The 18,699-nt window shown below is 47.8% G+C and overlaps 1 protein-coding gene across 1 annotated transcript; it reads left to right on the forward strand.

The window, feature by feature from the left end:
* Positions 1-11,396: 11,396 nt before the first annotated feature.
* On the forward strand, positions 11,397-17,393 carry LOC140898054 (uncharacterized). The gene is made up of 3 exons (XM_073311495.1): positions 11,397-12,043; positions 12,619-12,944; positions 17,385-17,393. The coding sequence occupies exons 1-3, from the start codon at positions 11,461-11,463 to the stop codon at positions 17,391-17,393; spliced, it is 918 nt and encodes a 305-aa protein (XP_073167596.1). The 5' UTR covers positions 11,397-11,460.
* Positions 17,394-18,699: the final 1,306 nt, after the last annotated feature.

The following is an 18,699-nucleotide window of genomic DNA, read 5'->3' on the forward strand; positions in this document are numbered from 1 at the left end:
GAAATGTAGGGCTGGAAGGGATCTTGAAATGTCATATAGTCCAGGCTCCTGCAGTAAGGCAGGACGAAGTCAACCTAGACTGTCCCTGACAGGTGTTTGTCTAACCTGCTTTTAAAAACCTCCAGTGATGCGGATTTCACAAACCTCCCTAGGTCACCTGTTCCAGAGCTTAACTATCCTTAGAGTTAGGAAGTTTTTCTTTGATATCCAACCTAAATATCTCACTTGTTGCAAACTAAGTTGATTTCCTCTTGTCCTACCCACAGAGGACAGGAAACAATTGATCACCCTCCTCTGTGTAATAACCTTGTATGTATTTCACGGGGGGATAGCTCAGTGGTTTGAGCATTGGCCTGTTAAACCCAGGGTTGTGAATTCAATCCTTGAGGGGGCCATTTGGGATGTGGGGCAAAAATTGGGGATTGGTCCTGCTTTAAGCGGGCGGTTGGACTAGATGACCTCCTGAGGTCTCTTCCAACCCTGGTATTCTATGATTTGAAAACTGTTATCAGCTCCCCCTCAGTCATCTCTCCTCTAGTCTAAACATGTGCAATTCTTCCAACCTTTCCTCACAGGTCAGGTTTTCTAAACTTCTTCTCTCTCCTCTGGACTCTCTGCAATTTGTCCACATCTTTCTTAAAGGATGGGGCCCCAAACTAGACATAGTACTCCAGACGAGCCCTGACTGGTGCTGAATAGAGCAGAACACTTACACTCCTGTTACTGCACACCAGAATATTTTCCTTTTTCACAACTGCATCCCATTGTTACCTCATATTCAACTTGTGATCCACTATAATCTCACCTCACCTCACTCACTCCATGAGTTCTCGGAGATAGTTGCTAATGGTTCAGCGATTGCTCTGGCTAGTTCCTGGAGAACTGTAGGGTTAACTTCATCGGGCCCTGCTGACTCAAATACATTTACCCTATTTAAATATTCTTTAACATGTTCTTTCCCTAGTTTGGCTGGCGTTCCTTCCCCCATTATTATTAATGCTAATTGTGTTTAGTATCTGGTCACAATTAACTTTTTTTTTTAGTGAAGACTGAAGCAAAGAAGGCATTAAACACTTCAGCCTTCTCTGTGCCATCCGTTATTTGCTCCCCTTGCCCAGTAAGGAATGAATGCACATTTTCCCTTCATGCATGAGTACAGAGAACAGCTGTTCCCCAGCCACAACAAAACTCTTTCTGCAGTGTTTCCAAACAGCTGGGTTGAAGGGAGTGAATGATCCCACCTACTTTCTTTTCAGCATGTGACCATTTTGTGGAAACACTGATATGTATGACACATGGAGAATATTTAGCATAATTTGCACTCTCAGGTGCTCAGCAGAACAAACCACAATGCAGCCTCCAGTCATAACTGGACGCTCAGCACCCTTCAGACTTTAGACCATTGACCCTTTGTTCTATATGTTGTGGGGTGGGGGGAATTAGGCCATTTAAAGATGTTCCAGACGTGACCTGCTTGAACGTTTTCAGTCTGCTTATTGTTTGGAGAGGGCACAGTTCAGGCAGCTCAGTTGACACTAACTTTAGGTACCTTTAAGCTGCATAGCCTTGTTTGTGCATGAAGTTGCCCGAGTCAGGCCCATCCCACCATAGGACTTCCTTTGCCCCCACAGAGAATAATAAATAACAATAAAATACATTTAATTATTGAAGATGGTTTCTAAGTACGACTCCGATGGCCAATTTATAGTTTTATTTGAAGATTCCCAAACTAATTCGGAATGTGTCAGTGGGTTCCAGAGCATTGTTCTAAACACGTTTCACCTTCTTACTCATTAAACGGTTTAAATTGATTTAGCAATAGGAAAGGAGACGGGAAATGGAGGTTTCCAGACCTTCACTCTCACCCACCAGTTAAGGAATTCCACTTGTGCAAGCAGCTGCATTTTGCTATGGAGCAAACCCTTCAATGATTTAATCGTAACTGTGGTGCAGGAATCTGTATGGTCCTTTTAGCTTCGCGGGAAGGAGCATTGTTTTCTCTTGTGCCCCCACCACTTCCATATTTGTCTCTAGTTCTTGTTTCATCTGGCCATTGCAACTCCTTTCAGTTTGTTTACTGAATTTCAGGGTTGCCTTCATCCTAATCCAATAGACAAGCTGAAGAAGCCTTGAGATCAAGAGTCTGCATGTCCAGATCAAACAAGAAGCAGAAGATGCAAGTACGTGTCTGTCCTTTTCCCACACCTGGGACTATATTAGATATCAGCATCATGTGACCATTTATTGCCTGGAACCTCAAGCCATGAGTTACTCCTGTACACACATGCTCAGATAAATCATGGTTTCCAAAACCAAAATGGCCAATGCAGCACACAGGATTTAGGCTGGACAGGGGTGGAAGAAACCCCAGAGACTAGAGTTATGAACCATGGAGTTCAGCTCCAGCCCAGATTTTAGTAGTCTTAGAGTATGGAGCAGGCTCCCCGGAGCCTTGGTCTTGATTCAGCCCACGGCGGAGAGGGGCTGGAGTCGCAAAACTTAGATCCAGACCAGAACGACCCTGAATTTGAGGATGTATCTGGGATCCCTGCAGAGGGGGAGACGAGGTATTGTGCCTCTGCAATTGGAGCATGCTGGGAGGACGCAGCCAACAGCAGGAAGCCAGGAAACCCGGCTCCATTTGCAGAGCCCCATAAAAGCAAGAGATTCCTCGATCAGCACCCGACTAGGGAAGCAGCTGTGGCATCCCTGGCAAAAGAACCAGTTATCCCCTTGGAGGGAGACTTTGTCCCCCAGGATGGTACAGGCTGTTCAGCTGAAGCTTTCTTAGGAACATGGAGGCATCAGATTCAGCTACACAAAGAGTGGTAGACGCCTCTCCCTTCCCGAGGGTAGCGGTGGTCCGGGCCAACAGTCGGAAATGCTCAGCCCAAGGCAAACACCTTTTGTTGGAGCACAGAAAGGGAGCCATGGAGACGTCTCTGTGGCAGGCACATTCCTTGACACCATTCACTCCTCAGCATGATCCGTCCCCCTCGGTCTTGTTTCACAAAGGCCATGGGAGGACAACGCCCCAGCAATGCTGCTTCTGTCCTTGATCATGGGATTGTGCTTCCTGGGGTGCTTGTAGACAAGGCAATGGCAGAGCCAAAGGGTCAGAAGTCTCTTCTCAAAATCAGTCAAAGATGGTGCTCAGTGTTCTCCACAAACCCAGGCCTTCTTTTGTCCCTACGGCCACCAATAAGGAAGCAGGGATGACTCATCTTCTTGGGTACGAGCTGGTCCACAAGCATAGAGGAAGAAGGGATCAGGGTTTAACCCATCGGTCCTCTTTCCCTTTCTAAGAAAAACACCCTCCAAATCTCATCCCTGTCAGTATAATGCTGCCCGGGTAGGGGACAGGTTTTGACAGTTCCTGGAGGAATGGAGGCTTCTGGAGCTCAGCATCCCCTCCCACAAGGCATCTCAGAACCTGTCTACATGGCCAGCCAGTGTGGTTAGACAGGTGTAAACTCAGCGTGTTTGAGATCAGAATCAGGCCCTTTGACTCTGGAGAATCAAAGATTTCAAAATCTTACATGGTTTGGCCCTTTCTGGATACAACCCGCGGTGCGTTGCATGGCAGAGGGTGCAAACTCCACGGCTGTCCAAACTGTGGCTGCTTAGATGGACCCAGAACTAGGGGGCCAGGACAGATAATTGTGGCAGTGGGTGGGTATGAGATGGGCAAGAACTTTGTGCCCAGCAGATTGGCAGAGGGCTCCTTTGTATCATAACTGTTGCCACAGACACAACTTCAGGATCCAACAGAAACAATAGCAATCTGAGTGTTACACAGTTGCGTCAGAAGCAGAATGTTCCATCAGTTGCTTTTAGTGAACCAAGTGTTTCAATGAGGCAACCCTGGGGTTGGATTTTGGGAATCCGGCATATAATAATGCATGGAGGAGGCTTCCACCTTTGATTTGCTATGGGAGGGAGAGCTTGCATTCAGGAGCATTTGAGAAGCAAAGAAAAGGGGAGCAATGTGTTGATAGCAGTAGCGATAAAAGAAATACGAAGGTCTGAATAAAATTGCTTACGTGCTTAGAAATGAATCCTGATGGTTCCAGATCTTCACTCAACACCACTTAAGGATTGAAACTGTGCAACCAGCTGCACTTTGCTATGGAACAAAACAAGAATATTAAAAATAAATAAATGAAATAGAGGCAAGCACTCTGCCTGTATCTCTCTGTCGCTGACACTCCTGGAAAGGAGATGGTAGTGGAAAACACTATCTCTCTGAGCTGGCCCAGAGCAGGTTTGCAGAAAAATGTGGCAAGAGGGAACCAGTTTTTCAAAGGAAACAGTGAATGTTCCTTCCCTGGGTTACATATTAGTCTGGCAGAGCAAGAATGTGAACAGGCGAATGAAAGCTACATGGCAATATCTTTGGCTAGGATGAGCCCGTAAATATTTATTTAACTGCAGACTTTCATGTAGTTAAGACAGAAAACCCAGAGTAGCTTTTCTTGCCTGTGTCTCTCCACAGAGCACGGTATGGAGAGAGAATTCAGAGTGATTGTTTGAAACACAGAGTTTAATTTGAAAAAAAAAATCACCCTCCCACCCAATCCTCAGAAAGGAAGAAGGTTATATTGCTGCTCAGGTAGGGAGGCAAAGGAGAACTTGCTAGCATTAGTATTTACTAGAGGTGGGGTGGCCTAGTGGAGCATCCATTGGCCTAGGGTGCAGGAGAGCTAGGGTCTATTCCTGGCTCAGCCACTGGCCTGCTGGATGACCTTGCACAGTCAGTCAGCCACCCCGTGCCTCAGTTTCCCCATGTGTAAAATAGGAATAATAATACAGACCTCCTTTGTAAAGTGCTTTCAGACTGAACACTATCTGTGTAAGAGCTGAGCATAATTATTACTCACTTATCTCTAGTTCAGAGCCAGCCAGTCACTCAGAGTAGGTGCACTGGGTGGATGGCTCCAGTGCATCTATCAGCAATGACTGTTGGGATTTTTAAAGGAGGGTGCAGGAGGGTGGCTCCCCGAATCCTTTCAATGGAATTTAGGTACCTAAATTCCCAGAGGCTCCTTTGAAAATCCCAGTTGAAATGACTAATGGGGCGTTTATCGGCTCCTTGAGATAAGAGGGGTGAGAGGCTTCAGCCATGAAGGGGACACCTGGGAGCCATACAGGGGAGCAATGCTTTTCCTCTTTGTAATGGTTGCTGGCAGGTTCAGCTGGAAGCATTGGAATCCAGCCCTTTAGCCAGGGCCGCCCCAGCGTGGGGTGTGAGGGGGGGAAGTGGGGCAATTTGCCCCAGGCCCCGCAGAATACTATAGTATTACAACTTTTTTTTATGGAAGGGGCTGCCAAAATTGCTTTGCCCCAGGCCCCCTGAATCCTCTGGGCGGCACTGCTTTTGCCCATCTGCATGTCCCTCCGTGCTACACATTCATAGTCACTTCTGCAGTGTCTGGTCACCTGGATGCGGGAGCACCTCACTGTGTGGCATCAGCTCTGTACATGTCCTCTGCTCACGAAACTGACATCCCATAAAATACCGGAGTGTGTCAAGTCCAAGGTCTTGGTGCTTATCTTCACGACGCCTAACAAGCTGGGCCCAGGATATCTAACAGATCACCCTGTAAACAGGGATGCGGACTGCAGTTGTCATCTCCACTCCTCCAGCACAAGGAATTGTTCACCTTGAAGGGGCAGAGGCTTGGTGCAGGGGACAGAGCATTCTCAGAGGTTGGGCCGAATCTGTGGCACTCACCACTGCAGGGGCTAAGAACTACCTCACTCTGCTCTGCTCCCAGTGCAAAGTTCTCTTCTTCGCACTGCCCCAGCTAATAAAAGCTCCTAGCATTTTACAAATACCCCCATTGACTCCCCATCCTGGGGAGAGGAACAGGGGGAAAGGAACAATGCAACAGGTAGTGGTCATGTTGCTTAAGGAATCTCTGGAAGGTGCTCAGATGCCATGGTGATGGGCACAGAATAAGAACCTACACAGAGGAGATTATAATGAGCCCTGTAGCAGGGGGAGGGATACCTCAGTGGTTTGAGCATTGGCCTGCTAAACCCAGGGTTGTGAGTTCAATCCTTGAGGGGGCCATTTAGGGATCTGGGCCAAAAAAATTGGGGATTGGTCTTGCTTTGAGCAGGGGGTTGGACTGGATGAGGTCCCTTCCACCCCTGATATTCTATGATTCTCTCCTGTGAGAACAGCTCAAGAGGCCAGCCACCTCTCCCTTTTCTGTGCTTCCCTGTGGCTGACTACCGTCGAGCCTGGGGATGGATTCTCTTCTCCACTGGGTCTGTGGGGTGAGTCCGATGAAGGCAAGGGTAGGAATCTCCCTCATCTTGTCAAGGAAACCTTCAGATTGCGATTGCCCCAGCTCAGCATAGGCTCAACCCACAATGTGCTGGCTGGAGCGTCACTGCATCACTGCCCTCTGCTGATAAAACACAGATGCAGCACTTTAAGTGCTCAGCAGTTTGTGATGGAGGCTGACGGCCTGTATAGAGGAGTCTCGCTGTGACCAGCAGCCAGTGAAGTGTCTCTTTGAGATCAGTAGTTGGCAAGCTGGGTTTCTGGAACCAATGGCCATGAGTTCTAGTAGCCAGGATCTGTGTGGGGTTAGGAGATGTGGTGGGCTCTGCATCCAGATGGACCAAGAAATGTTAGGATGCATGTAATAAAACTAAATTGCAATACACGTGCCAAGTGGTAGCTGGCGACCATTTGTATTCACGCTGATGGCAGTTAGAGGAGTGTATCATAAGTCACAACAGTTGGATCCTGCTGGACAGCTAGCCAGCCAGCTCCCCCAGTGCATGCAATGTAATCAGCCATGTAAAATTCTCCTTGTCTTCGCAATTGGGCAAGGCAAGTATAAATGCTTTCCCTGTCATCAAGGTAGGAGGAGATTTTGTGACTGGGCCAGTACATCTACAGAAGAGACTGGCAAGGCTGATTGTAGATACACAGGTTTTTTTGGTTGTTATACATTAAAGGAATGTTATTTAGGTTTCCAAGTCACGCACTCAAAATGTAGGAAATGCCAAAATTCAGGTTGCCGATCCAACCTTAGTTGTAAAGTTCATTAGCATACAGCCTGTGATCCATCGACCCCTGGGGGTACGCAAACTACGTTTAAGGGGTCCAAGGAAGGGTGTAAGCATAGAACAGTAGTTTTCAACCTGTGGCCTGCGGATCCCCATATCTAAGATTTCTAAAGGGCTCCGCACCTCCATTTGGAATTTTTTAGGGGTACACAAATGAAAAAAAGTTGAAAACTACTGGGATACAGTCTTGAATTACGTGGTCATATGCTATTTCCATAAGATCCCTGCCTCGTTCAGTGCACAGAATGGGCGGTGCTCTGGGAACGTGCGGCGAGGGAGGCTGCTGTCTGTAGGCCTCCAGCCGCATTTGTTGGAGAAGTTGGAAGGTGTGCAGTGAATGAGGCGGGAGATTGCAGGAAGAAAAAGATGGTCTCATGGTTAAGGCAATTGAATGTTGCCCAGGGGAAGGAGATTTTACCCCTGCCTGTGCCACAGAGTTCCTCTGTTATGCTGGACAAGTCACTGAAACCTAATTTTTCACACTAATTGGGTGATCCTCATTTTCTGGGTGCCCAACTTGAGGCATGTGGGATCTGACTTGCAGAAGCGCTGAGCACTCTTGCCATGCCACTGCAGGCAGTGGGAGCAGAGCTTTGAACAAATATAGTGCTACTAAATGCTAAATGCTCTGAAAAACCAGGCCCTAGGCATTTCAAATTGGGCCCCCCAAATTAGCGTATGTTCCCTACGTTAATCCTCCTGTGCCCATGTGCTGGGTCTGTAAAATGGGGATGAAAGCACCCCCTCATGTTCCCGGGGGGCTGTGGAGCTAAATTCAGCAATGTTTTGATGCATGCAGTACTACGTGATTAGTGCCAGAGAAAAGCCCAGGAGGGAATTACTAGCCCTGTGTTCAGAGCAGGGTTTGGATGGTGTGCAGTAGATAGCGCCTGGGGCCATGCACTGACTGACAAGGATACAATAAAATATTCAATTCATGCTTATTCATGGGGTGCTGTCCTCCCTGTGCACTGAATGAGGCAGGGTCCGGGCGGGGGTGGGGCGGGAAAAGAGTGTGTGATTATGGAATAAAAAACCATATCATCATCACCCAAGCAAATCACAAAGGGACGTAACCTCCTTGAAGATCAAGCGCCATCTCGATCGAGCTCCAGCTAGGTTCTAAAGATGGTCTGGCTGGATGTGTCTGTGGGAATCACTAGCGGCCTTATTGCACCACCATAGCTATGGGTGACCACGTGACTGGTGGCCGTGTGGCAGCATTCCTTGGTAAACATGCTTCGTAATTCATTGGCCTTCCATCCTCATCATACGTTCATGCCAATAAAGCTGCGGAACCTGAGCCAGTGCTGATGAGGGCAGTTGCAGGGTTCAGCGACGAAAATCCTCACCATTGATCTTGTCCTGCCACTTAATATGGAGCAGGTGGTGAAGATGACGAGAATTGAAAACATCAGTCTGCGGCTCTTCAGCCTTCCTCAGTCCACGTTTCACTGCCATACAATAGAGCTGTTATAAGCATGGCTCTAGTCTATAGATCCGCAGCTTTGTGGTAAACTTGATGTTGTGACATTACCATAGAGGCAGCTGAAGGGACTGGAACATGGAGGTGGCTGTTGCTATAAGAATACCCACCTCTTTTGAGCATCCTCCAGCTGCATCATACATATGCATAAGGAGGCTGAATTAAGTTTACATGGGCAACCTTAATGCTGGCTTTTCCTAACTTCTGAAGGCTTGACTTTTCGACCTTCATAATGTTCTTGTAACTTTGTTTTATAACAATTTCTTACTTTTAAACTTAAAAATTGAAAAAACAAACAAACCAAACCTTCCCCAAAATTCCATCCTGTAAAACCATATTGAGTCTTCACCTGGGTCATCAGCAGAGTTTGGAATCTTCAGATCCATGGTCCTCTAACACTTGAGTTAACAGAGTAACTGGTAGTAGTAGAAGGTTGTTACCTTCTATGTGGACCTGTTATTAGAGGGTGATGGGGACTTTGCCAGCAGGTTTCACAGCTGTTTTCTGAACAGCAAAGGAATGCTGCGCTAGTGTTTACAGCCTCTTCTGCCCCCGCCCCAGCTCCTATCCCTGCTGCCTCCGATGGGATCATCTCAGCTCCTGCTTGTCTTACCACTTCCTCCCTTGCTTCTGGCTCTGCCCTCCTCCTTTGCCCCAACTCCTTTCCATGTTCCATGCCTCCTGCACCTCTGCTGCCATCTGCTCCTGCTCTGTTCCCCCTCCCAGCTCTTGCACCTAACTCTCCCTAGCTCCTCAGCCCCTTCCCGGTGTTTCTTCTCTGCCTCCCTGATCCTCCCCCTCTGCATCTGAGTCCAGTGGCTTTCGCCTTTCACACTGCCTGGGTGCCAGCAAAGGGGGCACCAAGAACCCTGCTCTCAGCTCTGGAGCAATTGCGAAGAAAGCACAGCTCAGCCCTGGGGTGGAGCATGCTCAGTTGCTCTTTGGGGATGTCACATGCATAGTCCTGGTCCATACACAGGAGCTGAGGGGGTGGCACATGCTCAGTGCAGAGGGAACCTCAGTGCAAACTCTAAGAAGTCACTATGGAGCAAATGTGAGCTGAGATTTTTTCAAAGGTTTATAATTTGGCCAAATTTAGGCCAAGTTATTCCAGAGATGGCAAAAGGCAGATCCTTGACACAAACATCACTTGCAAGCATGTACACAGAGAGAGAGAGAGAGTCCCTGATCCAAAGCATGGGGGCACGAGAGCATCTCAGTGAAACAATGGCAAGAATTTAATTATTTTGAACACAGGCAAAACACCACATTTTCTCCAGCCTCATTCTCAGACAGGGTCCAACCACTATAGTGGAGGTGGACACCCGGGCCTGGGAAATTTCAGCCCAAATGGTTTGAATTTGGCAGTTATAATAATTTGAAAATGGGGTCTTATAATGGACAGTGCTGAGTAACAACTACAGGAGTCACTACCAGCACTGCTGAGAATATACACACATTAAATACTTTCAGACTTTTATTACTTTCCCTTATCTGCCTAGCTGTAAGTCTTAAGAGACAATCTCCTATACCCACCACACACACAAAACCACTGCGTGCATCCTTCCCCGCCCACTGGCTTTTGCCAGTTGCTGACTGTAGCTAAAAGATCTAAATACACCAGGGTTCCTTTGAATCACAGCCGCTGTCCGGAATTGCTGAGCAGATGATTGCTTGGCATATGGAATGATATTGCCTTACCAGTTATTAATTGAGGCAAGCTGCATTGCCTCGGATGTTCTAATGGCAGCAGTAAATACTGATTTTCCTATCAGAGAGGGAAGAGCTGCTTTCAAGTGTAACTGATGAGATTTTAGATTACCCAGCGCTCATGTATTATTCCTTCTAGGATGCACTCTGGCTTTCAGAGCTCACAGCAGGGAATGGAAGTGACAGCACCGCTTTGTGCCCAGCGGACCAGCATCATCCTGCACAGGAAACAAAGTAACAACAGATTCTAGCCTAGCAGAGTAAGAGGCTGCAAAGCCAGTTTGAGGCTGTTCTTTCCTTCAGCTGTCTACTGTGCTGTGCAGGCAGCACAAGAGGGGACCTACAGGCGCCTAGTCTGTTAGAGAGATGGTTTCTTGCGGTGAAAAGTTTAGCACTAAAATCAGTTCTTGAGGGCAAGTATTATTAGCAGGACCTTCCTTTGGGTCCATCTCTTCCTCCATCCATGTCACTGGGACTTTTGTCTTTTACTGAAACAGATTCAGGCACCCAGACTTACCAAGGGCTGGTCACACATAAAGCAGGGAGCTCATAGCATTTCTCCCTCTCCCACTGCAATCCCAGCATCAGGGCTTTTGGGGATGTTGGCTGAGAAGTTCCCTCTCTAGGGCTGTCATGAAAACAAAATAAAATAAAAACCAAAATGCAGGTGGGTGCACATGTTGGAGTCCTTCTGTATCAAGCCAACACCAGCATCATCCCACAACCCAGACACGTGGGGAGTATTTCTAAAGCCTTGACTCTACACCATACTTCACCGCATGGCAGGGTTACCAGCCTAAAGAAGTGAGGTTTGTCTATGCCCTGGTCTACACTAGGACTTTAGGTCGAATTTAGCAGCGTTAAATCGATTTAAACCTGCACCCGTCCACACAGTGAAGCCCTTTAATTCGACTTAAAGGGCTCTTAAAATTGATTTCCTTACTCCACCCCTGACAAGTGGATTAGCGCTTAAATCGACGTTCCCAGCTCGAATTTGGGGTACTGTGGACACAATTCGATGTTATTGGCCTCCGGGAGCTATCCCAGAGTGCTCCATTCTGACCGCTCTGGACAGCACTCTCAACTCAGATGCACTGGCCAGGTAGACAGGAAAAGAACCGCGAACTTTTGAATCTCATTTCCTGTTTGGCCAGCATGGCAAGCTGCAGGTGACCATGCAGAGCTCATCAGCACAGGTGACCATGATGGAGTCCCAGAATCGCAAAAGAGCTCCAGCATGGACCGAACGGGAGGTACGGGATCTGATCGCTGTTTGGGGAGAGGAATCCGTGCTATCAGAACTCCGTTCCAGTTTTCGAAATGCCAAAACCTTTGTGAAAATCTCCCAGGGCATGAAGGACAGAGGCCATAACAGGGACCCGAAGCAGTGCCGCGTGAAACTGAAGGAGCTGAGGCAAGCCTACCAGAAAACCAGAGAGGCGAACAACCGCTCTGGGTCAGAGCCCCAAACATGCCGCTTCTATGATGAGCTGCATGCCATTTTAGGGGGTTCAGCCACCACTACCCCAGCCGTGTTGTTTGACTCCTTCAATGGAGATGGAGGCAATACGGAAGCAGGTTTTGGGGACGAAGAAGATGAGGAGGAGGAGGAGGTTGTAGATGGCTCACAGCAAGCAAGCGGAGAAACCGGTTTTCCCGACAGCCAGGAACTGTTTCTCACCCTAGACCTGGAGCCAGTACCCCCCGAATCCACCCAAGGCTGCCTCCTGGACCCAGCAGGCGGAGAAGGGACCTCTGGTGAGTGTACCTTTTAAAATGCTATACATGGTTTAAAAGCAAGCATGTGAAAGGATTACTTTGCCCTGGCATTTGCGGTTCTCCTAGATGTAGTCCTAAAGCCTTTGCAAAAGGTTTCTGGGGAGGGCAGCCTTATTTCGTCCTTCATGGTAGGACACTTTTATCACTCCAGGCCAGTAACACATACTCGGGAATCACTGTAGAACAAAGCATTGCAGTGTATGTTTGCTGGCATTCAACCAAAATCCGTTCTTTCTCTCTCTGTGTTATCCTCAGGAGAGTGAGATATAATTCATGGTCACCTGGTTGAAATAGGGTGCTTTTCTTCAGGGACACATTCCTGCTGGGCTGTTTGCCTGTGGCTGAACAGAAATGTTCCCCGCTGTTAGCCACGGGGAGGGGGGAGGGTTGAGGGGGTAGTCACGCGGTGGGAGGAGGCAAAATGCGACCTTGTAACGAAAGCACATGTGCTATGTATGTAATGTTAACAGCAAGGTTTACCCTGAAAGAGTGTAGCCACTGTTTTATAAAATGTGTGTTTTTAAATACTGCTGTCCCTTTTTTTTCTCCACCAGCTGGATGTGTTTCAATGATCACAGGATCTTCTCCTTCCCAGAGGCTAGTGAAGCTTAGAAAGAAAAAAAAACGCACTCGAGATGAAATGTTCTCCGAGCTAATGCTGTCCTCCCACACTGACAGAGCACAGACGAATGCGTGGAGGCAAATAATGTCAGAGTGCAGGAAAGCACAAAATGACCGGGAGGAGAGGTGGAGAGCTGAAGAGAGTAAGTGGCGGGCAGAAGACAGGGCTGAAGCTCAAATGTCGCGGCAGCGTGATGAGAAAAGGCAGGATTCAATGCTGAGGCTGCTGCAGGACCAAACCAGAATGCTCCAGTGTATGGTTGAGCTGCAGCAAAGGCAGCTGGAGCACAGACTGCCACTGCTGCCCCTCTGTAACCAACCGCCCTCCTCCCCAAGTTCCATAGCCTCCACACCCAGACGCCCAAGAACGCGGTGGGGGGGCCTCCGGCCAACCAGCGACTCCACAACAGAGGATTGCCCAAAAAAAAGAAGGCTGTCATTCAATAAATTTTAAAGTTGTAAACTTTTAAAGTGCTGTGCTTAATGTGCTGTGTGGCATTTTCCTTCCCTCCTCCACCACCCCTCCTGGGATACCTTGGTAGTCATCCCCCTATTTGTGTGATGAATGAATAACGAATGCATGACTGTGAAGCAGCAATGACTTTATTGCCTCTGCAAGCGGTGATTAAAGGGAGGAGGGGAGGGTGGTTAGCTTACAGGGAAGAAGAGTGAACCAAGGGGCGGGGGGTTTCATCAGGGAGAAACAAACAGAACTTTCACACTGTAGCCTGGCCAGTCATGAAACTGGTTTTCAAAGCTTCTCTGATGCGTGCCGCGCCCTCCTGAGCTCTTCTAACCGCCCTGGTGTCTGGCTGCGCGTAACCAGCAGCCAGGCGATTTGCCTCAATCTCCCACCCCGCCATAAACGTCTCCCCCTTACTCTCACAGATATTGTGGAGCACACAGCAAGCAGTAATAACAGTGGGAATATTGGTTTCGCTGAGGTCTAAGCGAGTCAGTAAACTGCGCCAGCGCGCCTTTAAACGTCCAAATGCACATTCTACCACCATTCTGCACTTGCTCAGCCTGTAGTTGAACAGCTCCTGACCACTGTCCAGGCTGCCTGTGTACGGCTTCATGAGCCATGGCATTAAGGGGTAGGCTGGGTCCCCAAGGATACATATAGGCATTTCAACATCCCCAACAGTTATTTTCTGGTCTGGGAAGAAAGTCCCTTCCTGCAGCTTTTGAAACAGACCAGAGTTCCTGAAGATGCGAGCGTCATGCACCTTTCCCGGCCATCCCACGTTGATGTTGGTGAAACGTCCCTTGTGATCCACCAGAGCTTGCAGCATTATCGAAAAGTACCCCTTGCGGTTTATGTACTCGCCGGCTTGGTGCTCTGGTGCCAAGATAGGGATATGGGTTCCGTCTATAGCCCCACCACAGTTAGGGAATCCCATTGCAGCAAAGCCATCCACTATGACCTGCACATTTCCCAGGGTCACTACCCTTGATATCAGCAGATCTTTGATTGCGTGAGCTACTTGCATCACAGCAGCCCCCACAGTAGATTTGCCCACTCCAAATTGATTCCCAACTGACCGGTAGCTGTCTGGCGTTGCAAGCTTCCACAGGGCTATCGCCACTCGCTTCTCAACTGTGAGGGCTGCTCTCATCCTGGTATTCATGCGCTTCAGGGCAGGGGAAAGCAAGTCACAAAGTTCCATGAAAGTGCCCTTACGCATGCGAAAGTTTCGCAGCCACTGGGAATCGTCCCAGACCTGCAACACTATGCGGTCCCACCAGTCTGTGCTTGTTTCCCGAGCCCAGAGTCGGCGTTCCACAGCATGAACCTGCCCCATTAGCACCATGATGCATGCATTGGCAGGGCCCATGCTTTCAGAGAAATCTGTGTCCATGTCCTGATCACTCACGGGACCGCGCTGACGTCGCCTCCTCGCCCGGTATCGCGTTGCCATGTTCTGGTGCTGCATATATTGCTGGATAATGCGTGTGGTGTTTAATGTGCTCCTAATTGCCAAAATGAGCTCAGCGGCCTCCATGCTTGCCTTGGTATGGCGTCCGCACAGAAAGAAGGCGCGGAACGATTGTCTGCCGTTGCTCTGACGGAGGGAGGGGCGACTGACGACACGGCTTACAGGGTTGGCTTCAGGGAGCTAAAATCAACAAAGGGTGTGCCTGTACATCAAGGAGTATTTCAGACAGGACTGCACGGAGGGTTCCAATAAGAAATGGTGCACCAAAGTTATCGTTCTTATTGGAACAAGGAGGTTAGCCTGGCCTCTGATTGATACATGGCTAGATTAACCTCGCTGCGCCTTCTCTGTGACTGACTGCAGTGTGATCTAGACAGGGGAGGAGGAAAATGAGTCCAAAACAAATCTGGTCTATGTCTTGTTCTGACCCACTCCATCGATCCTTTACATCTTTGGCTGGCAGCAGACAAAAAAGGCGCGAAATGATTGTCTGCCCTTGCTTTCACGGGGGGAGGGAGGGTGGGAACGGGGTCCTGACGACATGTACCCAGAACCACCTGCGACAATGTTTTTTGCTGCATCAGGCATTGGGATATCAACCCAGAATTCCAATGGGCAGCGGAGACTGCGGGAACTGTGGGATAGCTACCCACAGTGCAACGCTCCAGAAGTCGACGCTTGCCTCGGTACTGTGGAAGCGCTCCGCCGAGTTAATGCACTTAATGCACTTTAGAGCATTTTCTGTGGGGACACACACACTCGAATATATAAAACCGATTTCAAAAAAACCGACTTCTATAAATTCGACCTAATTTCGTAGTGTAGACATACCCCTGTTAAATAGAAATATGCTGAAAAGTAAGTCGAGACCAGGGATCAGGGCCAACGTTTAGGCTTGATAATAGTGTGGCCTGATAAACTGTGGATAAAGTCAAAAATTGTGGGTGAAGTCAAGCAAGATAGCTTCAAGGCAAGTTAGACATAACCCCAGGTCATGTTGTAAACGTGTTTGGTTCTAACTGATTTTAATCACAGCGTTAGCTGAAACGGGACTGTTTTGGGAGAATAGTGATCTTAGGAAGGGTAGCATGCTAATTTTAAGATTAGCACACTCCTCCACCATCACCATACCATTAGCGAAAAGACGACAAAGGATTACAGACCCATTCTTTTTGTCCAGGACTAATCACCCCTGCATGAACTACTTCATCTTGGAATGTGAGAAGAATTGCAGCATAGGGTTGTACTGTAATTCCTGTTTGCTTTAACCAACTATTCTCTTTGAAATAAAGTCTTTGATTCCATCACACATTGTCTCTTTATTCTCCCCTACAGTAAATTATTTGTAACTACCCCAGAGGTCAGAACCTAAAGAAGTTGATTTGGTTATTGGTATTACTTCCACTTGAAATTTGAACTGAAAATATTTAAATCGAAGGTTACACAGGATACTGCCTGGACAATGAGTTTTCAATACATCCTACCAGGTTATCTCAGCCTGGGCCAGGGCACATGACCTCGGGGGTGAGGGGGAGGGAGAATCTCACTCTCCACCTATACTCACTGCTTTTGCTTGTTGCCTAGTCTGGACATTGTCTATGTTTACAGGTGTGTGTGTTTTTAAAAGAGGAGCATACTATTAAATCCCTCCTGATCTTTCACCCTCCCATGCACCCTCTCCCCACCATGATCCCTTGCTGCATTAGATCCCAGGAGCCTGGTAGCCAACACTCCTCCATACACAGGGGAAACAGTTCATCAAGCTCTCCTCTTGCCTAGCCTCATGCTCAGAGCCCACATGGAGCCAGGGGCCTTGCCTATACCCTAAGGAAAGCCTGGATGAAGAGACTGATCTTGGAACTTGTGGGGCACCACCCCAGTAGCCCCTGAATGCCGAACACTCTTATCCTTACAACGCCCCTGGAGAATGGAGGCTGCAGAAGAAATAAGAAGCAGATTTTTGAAGGTATTTAGGTGCCTAAAGCTGTAGATACAGGGCTTTTCTAAAGCACCTGTGATAGGTGCAGGAGGATCTCTTGCCTTACACCTAAAGGAAGCAAAGACTGCACATGTGTGTATTAAAGGGGCCAAGGCTTTATTTGAAAATCCCACTAGGCATCTGCCAGCTCCTAAATCCTTTGGCAATCCAGGCCCTTGCCCAGGTCCCACAGGAGGTCAGTGGAACAGCAGGAATTGAATCCAGCTCCCCATAGTCCCAGGCCACCAGCAGCTCCTCCACCCAGAGAGCACTGTGCCCAGCTATTCTAAGGGGTAAGCTGCACTATGCCATCAGTTGCCATTCTCAGGGATGGAGCATGAAAACTCACAGAGAGCTGGGCTCTGTAATCACATCTCAGGAGCTTGGAGTGGACTCAGAACAGCAGAGATAGCCAGCAAGAGGCCAGGAGCACTGGTAGGATACAGGCAGCCCTAGTTTACTCTTGGTGTGGATGGGCAGTGAGGAAGAACAATTGATTAGGCTATAAGTATGCACATGAGGGGCAAATTAAGTAATGGACTCTTCACTCTAGCAGAGAAAGGTCTAACAATCCCATATTTGGACACTGAAACTAGATTCCAGAGTGGAAATAAGGCATACTTTTATCAGTAAGTAATTAACCATTGAAACATTTTACCAAGGCCTGTGGTGGATTCTCCATCACGGACAATTTTTCAATCACGACAAGATTTTTCTAGGAATTATTCTTAGGCCTGTGAATTGATACTGCTGTGCCCTGTCCTGCCTCTCCTCCCCACAGCTAGAGTAAAGAAAGAGCAGGAGGTTTTGCACATTTGCTTTCTAAGCCCTTCAGCATCACTTCTAGTGTCCCTTGCCAGAGCCAGCAGAGGATAGGGGAGCCCCAGCACTGATTGGGTGGTACAGAAAGTTCCCTCTCGGACTTGCTTTTCTGTTCTTTCACTTAATGGGTCTTTACTCAGCTCCTCTGAAGCGCACAGGTTTGGAGAGGTCACTAAACACACCCAATCCTCACCAGGGTACCCGTTCCTCAGAGGAGCAGGCAGCCCTATCCCAGGCTAAGGTTACCTAATACTTTCCCCTGTAAGAGCCTATTCACCTGTTAATTTTGCCAAACTCCAGCTATTCAGGTTGAAGTTCTCCACAGCAGCCCCTTTGCCAGAGTTTTTTGACATTTCAGCCATTTTAAAGAAGGAGGCTAGAGGGTAAAAAAACCCCATTGTTTGATTTGTGCCCAAGAGATTCTTGGAGCTGTTTTGCTGAGACACTAACACGTCCTTGCTTTGGAGCAGGGACTTAAAACTTGGCAGAGAGGTGCCTTTGATAATCCACTGAAAACCTACCCTCCTTTGACAGTTCTAAGCCTTGGAAAAATCTGTTTTAAAACTACTTTAAAAACCATCTCCATTAAGGGAGTAGTAAGGTGGCAGAGTCATGCACTCAGAAGTTTGCCTACATTCAGGCAGTTTCTCTCCATGCACTGTTAATTCAGCCTGTATACATGACAACAGTAATTACATTACCACACACTCTGTTTTCCGTAAGACCCATCCCTCATTCCCTTCCACGAGGGACAAAGTCTAGAAAAACATTTCGCATGACACCAGTTCACAGGGCTGTTTGGAATATTTCAATCTATCCATCATGTTCTCAATAAATATAATTTTAATATTTAAAAACTCAAGGTCCCAGTCCTCTTATATAAAGAGCTGCACATAAAATTAAACTGTAATACCTGTAAACATTAGGAAGACAGCATAAAGAATTGGTGAATATTACTTCAAAGGAGCAAGTCTCAACATGGGTCTCATACATCACATACAAGAGGTAAACACTGTACACAGAGGATGTCATACATACTGGGGCAATATAAAAAAATAATGGCATACAAAATAAATAAACTTTACTTAAGGCTCGGCTTGTGAAAATGCTTAATGAAGATGCAATTCTGAAGTCATTGACCAGTCTCAAGAGATCCCTATTGTGTGAGCACATGTCCTAGGTCAGCAATCACATCTGTGCACATTTCAGTTTTAAAAGGCTGTGAAGTATAACACTTCGGCAGAACGGCCTTAGCAAAATGAGCATCCTCCACC

The sequence above is a fragment of the Lepidochelys kempii genome, chromosome 14, assembly GCF_965140265.1.
Source record: "Lepidochelys kempii isolate rLepKem1 chromosome 14, rLepKem1.hap2, whole genome shotgun sequence".
NCBI lineage: Eukaryota > Metazoa > Chordata > Testudines > Cheloniidae > Lepidochelys > Lepidochelys kempii.